Source organism: Oryzias melastigma, linkage group LG17 (genome assembly GCF_002922805.2).
Source record: "Oryzias melastigma strain HK-1 linkage group LG17, ASM292280v2, whole genome shotgun sequence".
In the NCBI taxonomy this organism is placed as follows: domain Eukaryota; kingdom Metazoa; phylum Chordata; class Actinopteri; order Beloniformes; family Adrianichthyidae; genus Oryzias; species Oryzias melastigma.
Window position 1 is genome coordinate 16,413,570 of NC_050528.1, and position 10,939 is coordinate 16,424,508.

General features: G+C 38.6%; 1 protein-coding gene across 4 annotated transcripts; it reads right to left on the reverse strand.

Annotated features, from left to right (window-relative positions):
• Positions 1 to 125: 125 nt before the first annotated feature.
• On the reverse strand, positions 126 to 10,939 carry crsp7 (cofactor required for Sp1 transcriptional activation, subunit 7). 4 transcript variants are annotated; one of them, XM_024268589.2, is made up of 4 exons: positions 10,749 to 10,939; positions 10,522 to 10,596; positions 3,449 to 3,523; positions 126 to 3,372 (listed from the first exon to the last, which is right to left on the reverse strand). In XM_024268589.2, exons 2-4 carry the CDS (start codon positions 10,591 to 10,593, stop codon positions 1,717 to 1,719), a joined length of 1,803 nt encoding a protein of 600 aa, XP_024124357.1. In that variant the 5' UTR covers positions 10,594 to 10,596; positions 10,749 to 10,939; the 3' UTR covers positions 126 to 1,716. The 4 variants fall into 4 exon arrangements, with proteins under 4 accessions (XP_024124357.1, XP_024124356.1, XP_024124355.1 ...); XM_024268588.2 differs by having other exon boundaries at positions 10,522 to 10,632; positions 10,749 to 10,938; XM_024268587.2 differs by having other exon boundaries at positions 10,522 to 10,671; positions 10,749 to 10,938.

Sequence of the window (10,939 nt, forward strand, 5' to 3'; positions counted from 1 at the left end):
TATGATCAATCTGAGAAAATACTACATAGTACATAGTTAAATTATGAAAAACAAAATGCAATCTAATTAGATGATTGTGTTTTGGGGACACTATTGCAACGTACAGTACCAAGGAGGTGACCAACTGGAGAATTCAGATCATTTTATTTTTCAACCAACTGAGTGATGGTAAACACTGAACAACTGGATGCTCTGTCAAAACCCCAGAAAAGCTGCTTCTTAAATAGTTGAAAGCAATTATCCTTTTATTGCCAGCTCTCTTGTTGTGCAGTTTACCCTCGTCTGTTTTTCCAGATCAGAGTTTACAAAAACTTACAGGAAGCGGTGCATATGCATATACCAAGGTCATACAGATCGTGGAATCTAGGATTCTTGCAGCCCAGGTCTGGACAGGCACAGTTTATGCACAAGCAAATCCAGTTAACCTTTAATAAAGGCACATTGGTAGGGATGAATAAAAGAATGATTGGCTAAATCTCATCTCAACTTAAATCAGGAGAAAAGTAGTAGCAAAAAGAAAAACTGAAACCAATAAAAAATGACTTGTTTGTCGAATAAGAAATCTATAATTTTTGCAACTTTTTTTTTAGCAACATTAATATAAGCAGAAGTAATGCTCCCTTAAAACTTAGAGAATAAATTGCTATTTAAACTTGAATCAAGTAGATGATGAATAACTGACAAGCTGTCTTTTTATGTACAAGTGTGCAAAAGAGGTCACAATGCTTGTACATTCACTAAGGCTGTTAAACTAAAAAAAAAGTCAAAAAAATGTCATAAGGCAAACCATCTCTTTGGGAACATAAACGGTTTCAGCATGCAAACATATAACTGCTTCTCATTTCAACGCTGTAACCGATCAGATTCATTGGTTTTGACATCAACAGCATGTCAAAGGGATGGCAAAGGTTTCCTTTTTGTAGAAACAATAGGTTCACGTTGAGAATAACTGAGTCCTAATAAAAAAGAAAACTTTTATGAGCTGTATTATAAGGCAAAAAAATAAAATAAAAATAAAGTTTGACTCTGGAATGTTTTTCCAAAAAAAAGGCCAATCTAAAGGAGATCATGTAAATGTGCACTCTGCTGAAGAAGAAGAGACTGACAACGCGGTCAAGAAGAAGTTCTGAGGAACTGTTGCGACAAACATTCCATGACTAAATTGGTCAAAAATAAATAGATGAACATATAAAAAAGGAACATATAATTTACTTTTTATACATCACAACTGCCAAACATGTTCAAATGTTTTAATTCCAGACATGTTTAGCTCTGTCTATGCTAGATGAACTCCATCAGAATTCTTGAGGCACAAACATGCTAATCTGGAAAAGACAGCCAAACCCCAGCCAGAAATGAAAGGGTCAATGAAAATCATTTGATCCCAGTGAAACAAGGGTACAGTTCTGATCAACAATTCACATTAAGAAAATGATTTCTATCATGGTGACAGCAGAGCTGACATGGCTATTTTCATCTTTGTGGCCTTCAAAGTGAAAAAAAATATAAGAGAAACAGCCCTTGATATCACAAAAATCAACCTTTTTCCATCTGAACATTTCAATCACAGGTAGAGCCATGGGGAGGGGAGTTGAGCAACCCTGCTCTCTCTTTTTTTTCCTTTTTCAAACTCACAGTGAACAACAAAATCTAAAACTATGCTTCATTGTTGGAGAGATAATGAAAGGAATGAAAAAGAAAACCTTTCCACACTCATCAGTCAAGGCAAACATATGGCAGGATGTTCAATTTGTTTTCATCCCCATGAGGGTCCAGTGATATGCATTCTGTCCAATCAAACCAGGTGCCATTAGTATCATAACAACCATTCACTCCATGCCACTGTTGTGAGTGTATCCTCTTCAAGTCCTTATCCGTCAACTGCCGACTCACGCCTGGTAAATCCCCTTTGGAGCTGTCCGTCTGCAAAACATGCATTTTCTTTGATTCTTTGGTCTCCTGTTCTTCCCTTTTTAGATATTCTGACATAAAAAAGTGTGCACTGGGGGTGTGAACCCCTGAAGAGGTGAGCACGTTGCTCTGAAAGTTCAAGTAAGACTGAATGATTTCATTTCTAGACAGCTCCTTCCAGTTAGTCTGGAGAAAAGGGTTAGGGCTAGGACCTGGAGTTGTGGCCGCAGACTGTTGGACAGAACTTTCTGTTCTCTGCCTAAATTCTGCTGGATCAGGACTAGAGGATACCTCCATTGGAGAAAGAGCTTTATGCACCAGAGGTTTGATCTGACCTGTGACTGGGTCAAATGTTAGTCTGCGTTCTTTTAACCGCACTCTCTTAGTTGTGTCTTCCACTTTCTGCCCATCCAGGTTAACAGAGAAGTCTCTGGACTTGTACTTTCTCCTTTTATGCTCAGAGTTAGGTGCTGTTATTCTATCTGTATCATCAGACACAACAAAGCCTGCTTCCAGTCTTGATCTGTGGGATTCTGCAGTCTGTTGACAGAGGAGAGGGGAGACTGATGGGGAATCCAGTGTTCCAGATGTATCTTGGGGTGGGCAAAGAGAGGAAACTTCATACAAACTGGTTGTGTGTAATGACGGCCTATGAGATGAATGGGACAGCTTCTCGGCGAAAGATGGTTGACCAGGAGAAGCCAAAGGCTGGGAAAAAGATACGGGAGAGTCTCTGGAAGAAGGACTTGGGATTGGCGTTCCTTTCATTGCGAACGGTAAGGAGCGCTTTGGTAAAGAGTCATGCTTCTGGCTCCGCGGACTGGAAGTGACACTGCGAGGACTCTTGGCTTGATTATAACTCCCTCCTTCTTCTTCCAGCCTAGCCTGCTGCTGGATCACTGCAACTTTGATCAAAGATGAAGTGCTGGGTAGTTTGCTCCCCCCAGGAGAGTTGGGACAAGGCCTGTCAGAATTAGATGAAATTCTGTTCACTTTGTCGTCATCAAGGTGATCTACTCGAGATTTACTTGGAGACGCTGTGCCATCTTGGTCAAACTGAGTTCTTGGGCTGGCAGCAATCCCGTTGGTGGGTAGTGGGGAGACAGAATTATCATATGTAGACGTCTTTGAGAGGTTTTCTGTCAGGTGCATTCTGCTGTCTCTCTGCTCCACCTTGCGCTTGCTCGATTTCTCAGCCTTAGGTGAATACGTGTTGTGAACATAGTTTCTCATCCTAACATCCGTCAATCCTTTGCCCAGTACAGAAGCATCTGGAGGAGAGGGGTCGGTTCGGCAGAGATGAGAACTGCCATTTGTCGACCCAGTGACGCCGGGTGTTACAACTGGCCCAGGTTCAATCAGTTTTTGCCAGTTTTTCAGCAGTTTCTTTGCACGCTTTGCAAGATCTTCATCCTTAGTCTTCTTTCTAATATCATTAATCAGTTTCCCAAGTCGTGTTTCCTGTAAAATATACATGAAAATAATGTTAGCATTTTGTTTACAGTATGGAGCAATTGTTCAGGAATGCAAGCTTTACCTCAAGTGCTTCTTTGGTGATAGGATATTTCTCTAGACAGGCAATTACTTCCAACACAATCACCATGTTGCAAATCTGAAAAAAAAAACAGTCTGCATAAAATACAAGTTGTTTTATGAGTTCAAGAATGATGCTGACATTCCCACTGTTGAACAACATTCAATGAAGACTGACACAAAATGAAGATTTAACGAATAATTATGCCTCTATTGGCACTGCCTCATTTGTATATCCCAGTTCAAACTTTTGATTTTATTTCATATTTTATTTATACTGTTTTAAAATTTTATATTTAAATGTAGTTGTTCATCTTGAATAGCACAACTTTGTTAGTAATTTTATAATTATTCATTTACTATTGATCCAACCTTCAAATCCATCTCAAAAACCCACCCTGCAATGATTACATAACAAGAAGATGCACAAAGCATTTCAATGTATGTCGAGGGAATGCGACCACTGAGTGGTTTCAACCATGAAGTGCTACTGAGGTGGCTAGGGCTCAGTGCAGACCAGGTGCCAGTTCTGGAAGTTTCAGCATCAAGACAGTCTGTCGCCTTTCATCACAGAAGGATATCCACCATGATGGAGCCAAACTCATTTTTGTGCAGGATAGGGCTGCCACGATTATTAAAATGGTCGACAACTAATTTGCTATTCGAAGTGTCGTTTTTTTTTTCTCCTTGTTTTTATCTCAACACTACAGAACGCACTTTCAAATGCCGGGTCAGCCGCTATCTTTGACACACATGCGGAGTGTTGCTAATCCAGTCAGTCAGTAGTGATGTCACAGGAAGTTCTGAGAAGGTTCTGGTACCTTAGCAACATGCCAACGGAGCTTGAAAGTGTGGGAAACATAAGAAAAATCAAAGTGTTCAATGCATTATCTGTAAGGCAGAACTTGTGTTCCACAGCAGCACTATGACAATGAATGAACACCTGAAGAGGAAGCACGTTGTGACTGAGTATGAAAACGCTGAAGAGAGAACTTCGTCTAGCTAAGCTAACATTAGCGCAAACAGAGCTAGCTCTTCCGTGGCAGTTTTCTGGGTTTAAATGGATCGTGTGCGGTTGTCATCAGTGGGCTGTATAGAGATAAACCAGGAAATCGGTGGCAGATCCGTGTCTATGGTACCTGTCTGTGCGGTGAACGTTTCAAAATCTGTGCCTCTCGAACCAAACGCCCCGAGGGCGGTGCCGATGATGAACTTAGGCTGGAAATGAACCACTCAGCCAAGACTTCGTTCATATTCCACACCGCCCTCACGTTGTTCGGTTCAAAGAGAATCTGCTGGAGTTATGGAGCGGTGTGAAAACTATGTACGAGTCCCAGAAATGAACTAATGAGCCTGCTTTAAAGTCCAGAGCCAAGTTGACAAGTGTAGCATTCCATTAGCTGCATTAAGCTACAATTAAATGTAACCTAAAGTCACAAAAACAGAAACAAAAACAGCACAATAACCACAACATTACAGAGGAAGCACAGATTTATGGGTGGTCTGCCAAACTGAAAAATATGACAGAATTTTGGTCTGTGAAAGTCCTGGAGAAAGCCACTGCTCTGTTCATAACCAGTGCCACTTCATGTAAATGTAGATCAGTGCTTCTCTGTGTCAGTGAGAGGAACTTCAGGCTCAGTTTTTGAACGGAAAAAAAGCTCTCGCTAATTTACTTTGAAAACAGGAAGCTTCAGCAACACAAAGATTTGTTTACTTCCAGTGACAAGTCGGGCTACTCTTTCAGTTTTGTTTTAGTTTATAGGCTTAAAATCCAACAAAAAAAAATGACGTTAAAGTTCTAAAAATAAATATTTATTTCTTATATCATGTTAATTGTGGCATAAGTGGGATGATACCTGATGAAGTGTTTTAATGCACGCCGCAGAAGCCTAATTTGGTGGGGCAATGAAAAGGACTGCTGCTCCGCAGGTGCATTTAAGTTGCGTTAATTAATATTAACGCATTAATTCAGGTTGATTAATCACGTGCATTAATGGGTTATTGTTCACAGCCCTAGTTAGACGGACTTTTCTGGAAATATTGGACATTGTTAAAAAAGGCCGACCAGCCCTGAAGCTAGCAAGCCTGTCTCAGCAGGAAAAGGATTGTGACAACGTTGAGTGACAAAGGGGTCAGAGTGAGGATTTCTACGCCGCCACTGAACGCATCACAGCTGATCCGAACAGCAGCGCATATATATATATATATATATGTATATATATATAAACCCTGCTCATATGACTTCTGTCTTTGCTGCATTGGTATCAGAAATGATCCAACTATTCACATCACTACAATTACTCATCTGTTTCTTCTCCTTTTTGATCTTCATCGACCCTAGAGCTGGGTGATATCACCAAAAAATCTCAAACCAAAATTCAGTTTTCTATTTTAATCAACTTTTTCCCTCCCTGCTTTGGCTTTAACAAAAATCACCATTGACAGAATATATTTAACAAAATCAATTGTGTTTCAACATTTTCTTTAACACTAAAAACAAGCTGTAAAAATGTTTGCAGAACAACCCGGCAGGTGTTTTGTGCTCCACCGCTAGCTTGAGCTCAGATAAGGAGAAATACTCCCCACACTCGGCAGAGCCATTTTGGTAGCTACAGCCTTGAAACTGATTTTGCTGTATTTGAAGTCTCAACACCAGTGACCAAAATCTAAATTTGGCTGAAAGTTAAAAAAAAAAAAATCTACTGGCCAAATTATTACATTATTTTACAAATAATGTTATTAAAAAACGTGTTGAATGAAAACAGAGAGGAAGTCATAACATAATTAAACTGTAAGATAGAAACTTTCTTTTTTCCACAAATATTTTTTTGTTGAGGGGGTGGGGGGATTTGACTCCTGTATAGATTTCCAAGTATCAGTCTTTGCTCTCTGCTTATGGCGTCTTCACACTGAAGTGTTTTATTTTCTATCACACATGAGTTGTTTCTGTTTCTTGCTGAAGACTCCCACATCAGAAGAGGGATTTCAGTCACACAGTCTGAACCAGCTGAAGAGGTGGACTTTTTTTAAAATTAAATTCCATAAAAGTAATTCATAAACGGTCTGAACACATTTTTAGAGTTTTATAACTATAAACTCAAACTAAAACATGCTTAGAAAACAAGGACGGATTTACTAAAGAGGAGCAGACTGACAGAAAATGTACTTATCCCCTAATTCTACCTCCAGGTTGTGCTGGGCGATATGGACTACAATTTATATCACAATATAAAAATGTTTATATCACGATAACGATATATATTGTCATATCGCCCAGCACTACCTCCAGGTGATTCATTTTTACATGAAATCATAAATAATAACAGAAACATCCAAAAAACATAATAATTCTTGCTAAGTTGCAGCACTCTCCTGAGGAGAAGCTTTTTTCAGCTCAACACGGCTCTGTAATGTTACAGACTACCAATAAAGTTGTTTTGTTGGGTGCCAAAATTTGGTTCCAAGTACAGATAAACATTTTTTTTTAATCGTTAACAGTTTTAGTTTTTTTTAAATTTAATTTTAATTTACTTTTGTTTTTCAAGAGTTCAGTTTTTTTTTCAAATGTTCAAAAAAATTGTATTTTCAATAATTCCTTCGTTTTATTAAATATTTATTTTCAAGTTTAAAACTGATTTCAAATTTTCTTTATTTATTAAAAATGCCTGTTTTTGAAATGTTTGATAGTTTTTTTTCATTCACTTTAAGCTGATCCTGATTTGACTCTATAAAGTCGTTTCTGATTTGAAAAAATTCCATAAAGGAAACATTGCATGATTTCTTTTCCACATAAAATGCTATTTTAACTCTCAATTCAGTCTCCGATTATCTTGGTTATATTTTGTCTTTACATAAATCCTCATTCACCGAGTATAATTTAATTGAGTAAAGATTCTGAATTGATGCCTGCCTAATTCAGCCTCACAGCAAAGGTGCATTCACACCGAACGCGATTCGCGCGGCAGAGGCCGCCAGCTACAATGTTAATCAAGGGTGCAGGCGCGCTCTGAGGCGATCTGAAGCCCTACGTCCCGATTTGAGCGACTGGCGCTGCACGATGGTCTGCCAGTGGCTTGATTTGAACAGCGAGGCATGAATTGGACGACGCAGCCAAAATGTAAATACCTGAAGATTGACAGGTTTCTGCGTCGCATCAGCCAATCAGGAACTTTAACCTCTTCGTTAAGTAAAAGTTAAAGGGTTCATCACCACACGGTGAGTAAATGTTTGCATGTTTATGATGCCTCTTTTTGGTGAATTTCTTTTTAATTTATGCTCCTCCCTTTACCATCTGCACACGAGATAAAGAAAACAAAAACAACTAGTTTGTGATAAAAAAATAAAACACTTCATTGACGGTGTGAACGTCTAAAGTAAAGCCAGACTGGAAACAATAAATTAATTACTTAGAAAAAGTTTCTTTGGAAAAAAGGGCAAAGACAAAAAAAAGTTGCTTTTACCTGATGTTTTAATAATGTTGTGACTTCATCTGTTATCATTGTGTAAATCAAAATGCTTAAGGTTTTTCAGTGTAAAACAGGTTCATAGTTTGGGTGGTAAAAATCCTGTTCAGCTGACTGATTTTTTACATTTTCCGTCCAATGATACAATAATTAAACTTAAGCCACTCATTGCTCCTTGTGTTTGAGCCACTTACCAAAGTAGATACTTAAATAAAATAGTTTTTGTTCAATATTTTCTGTCAATTATAAAAGAAAGTAAAAGAAGAGAGAAAAAAATTGTAATTAAAAACTTAGAGATTTTGTTTTTTTTTGGCTATATCGCTATAGATCACATGTGTCAAAGTCAAGGCCCGGGGGCCGGATCCGGGTCCTCCAGGTAATTCTATCCGGCCCTCCAGATCATTTTATTTTATTGTTATAAATGGCCTGATGTTATCTTGCACTTATTTCTAACTTGTATAATTTTGACAAAACAGATTTTTACTGATAGTCAAATATTTAGTTATTTAAGCTTTAAGTTGATTCATTATGGAATAATATTCCTGCCTGTTTTGTTATTCATAGTAATGATAAAAAGTTACATCTTTAAAGTTTGAAAAATGTAATTTTAGAGTGTTCAATAAATGTTTATTGACCTTTAATTTTACAACAAGTGTCCAAGACTCCTCAGACAGTCCAAATGTACCCGACATTCTTACTGCGACTTCTGTGTCCTGTGTCAACTGTCAACAGTCAAAGCCTTTAAAGGCGCTACACCATGAAAAAACAACTTATTGAGCTTTTAACTGTATTATACCGTTCATTCCTTACTATAAAGAACCCCGAAGCGGTTTGATCTGTTGACACATTTCTGAGTAATCCTCTAAAAACTAGCACTCACAGCAGCAGCTCCTCCCATACCCATGAAAGCAAGAGAGTCATCACAATCTGATGTCACAGAGTGAGACAACCCCTTTCAGGAAGAGTGTGCTCTGACAGCTCCGCCCCCAGCCCAACACCAACACCCAATTTCTCCACAGAATTAGCGATGATTAGCAAAAAACTTCAATTTTCAATGCAGAGTATCGTATATCTTCGAACTGTGTCTTGGTTAAATTCCAGCTCAAACAGGTGTTTGTTGCTTTAGCCGTGAGACTCCTATCAAGCACGGTCGTGCAGACGCAGAGTGTATTTGTGTGGGAGAAATGCAGACACTCTGCCAAGGGCTCTAGGACACGTGTCAAAGCCAAGGCCTGGGGGCCGGATCCGGCCCTCCAGATCACGTTATTAATGGCCCGATTTTATCTTGCGCTTATTTCTAACTTGTATAATTTTGACAAAATATATATTTTTTTGGAGAGAAAAACAGTGAAAGTTATTTTATGTTTGAGTGAATTTATTCTGAAATAATATTCCTGCCTTTTTCTAATTCATATTTATGTTAAAAAGTTAGCTATTTTGAAGTTCAGCTAATATTTCAGTTTCATGCTAGCTGTTTTGGCTAATTTAGGCTTTTTTCAGTTTTTTTGTATATTTTGAAGTGTAGCTATTGTCCAGCAACATGCTAGTTGTTTTGGCTAACCAAAGCTTATTTTTTTTGTTTTTTAGGCTAATTTGGCACTTAGCTAATATTTTAGCTGGCTATCAGCTTCAGTGTTTTCAGCTATTAATTTCAGTATCTTCAGCCATAAGCACTAGAATCCTCAGCTGCCAAATTCAGCTTACAGCATTCACACTAGCATTGTGAATGTTGTATATATCTAGTTCATAATTATGTTAAAAGTTATAGTTTTAAAGGATTAAAACTTTAGTTTTAGAGCATTCAATAAATGTTTATCCTGTTCGGCCCCGACCTAAGGTGTGTTTTGGATTTGTGCCCCTTGTGCGATTGAGTTTGGCACCCCTGCTCTAGGAAGTGGGCGGTGCCCACAAGCAGCAAAAGGCGGAGCTTCAGGAATCAAGTCGGTTTACTTCCGGGTAGGAAAAAAACTCACGAAAATAACTAATATTTCATAAATAATTTGTTTTTTAGTGTTCCATAGGTAATATATGATCAAATATATATGGATATAGTTTACTCTGAAAGCTTAAGAAAAAATGGTATGGCCCCTTTAATATATCAGCCTGACCACAATTAACATTACTCTTTTAGAATAAGATTTTAAACGTAGAATAGCAAAAATGAAAAAAAGGAAAGAAAAAAATGGCTTGAATATCATTATTATCGTCCCTATACTTTACATTATTGTTTTGCTAAATTGACAACACTTCATTTGGCCCTTGACATCAGGGGGTAATATCCATTTAACATTTCTCTGGGAAAGTTTTACTGTTGTACAGTCAATCTGACGGCTAAAGCTAACAGCTAACATGCTATGGGACAGCATTTTCACGACTAACCGAGGCAAAGCTAATGGTGGTTTAGCTCGCCAGGTTCTAAACTCTTGAGCCACATGCCTCTCTGTCAAGGTAATTTCAAAAGTCAGTGTCAGCTATACGGTGAAATAGACGTTTGACTAAAGAAAGAAAAACAATTCACATTGGATGCGTGAGCAGACGTCTTACATGTATAAGCGTATAGGTAAGCAAGCTAACATTGGCCATGTAGCCTGTTAGCTGGAAAAGCACTCACATTGCTCTGACTGTCGATGGCCTGTAGCAGCCGGTCCCTTATCTGCTGCGGGGTTGTCGATACCGTTGTCATCGCCTGTTTGATGCGATCCGGATGATGGAGGGAGGAATCCTCCAAAATGAAAGCCGGATGACAATTATGACTTAAAACCTGCTTAACGAACACGACAGGCATACGAACAACATGTTTTCTGGAGCATGTAAGCTAAAAGGTTCGCTTTATCTCACATGTAGCTGGAAATGTGTGAGCAGTTTTGACCGTTTGTTCCTGTATGACAAGGGGCTCCTACAGCTCACTCCGAGGTGCTGGATCTCTCTTGGCCTCCTGTTGCATGCTGGGATACGATGTTTGCGTCATGACGTGGGCACGCTACAGACCAGACAGAGTTGACTGTCTCTTTCCTACTGACTGTATGCGC

Bases quoted from the DNA above. Each gene is read 5' to 3' on its own strand.
- crsp7 (XM_024268586.2), bottom strand. From the start codon at position 10,695: ATGCCTGTCGTGTTCGTTAAGCAGGTTTTAAGTCATAATTGTCATCCG. The intron at 3,524-10,521 runs GTGAGTGCTTTT...TTTTTTTTTCAG, and splicing joins CCATCGACAGTCAGAGCAAT to ATTTGCAACATGGTGATTGT. The intron at 3,373-3,448 runs GTAAAGCTTGCA...TATATTTTACAG, and splicing joins TCACCAAAGAAGCACTTGAG to GAAACACGACTTGGGAAACT.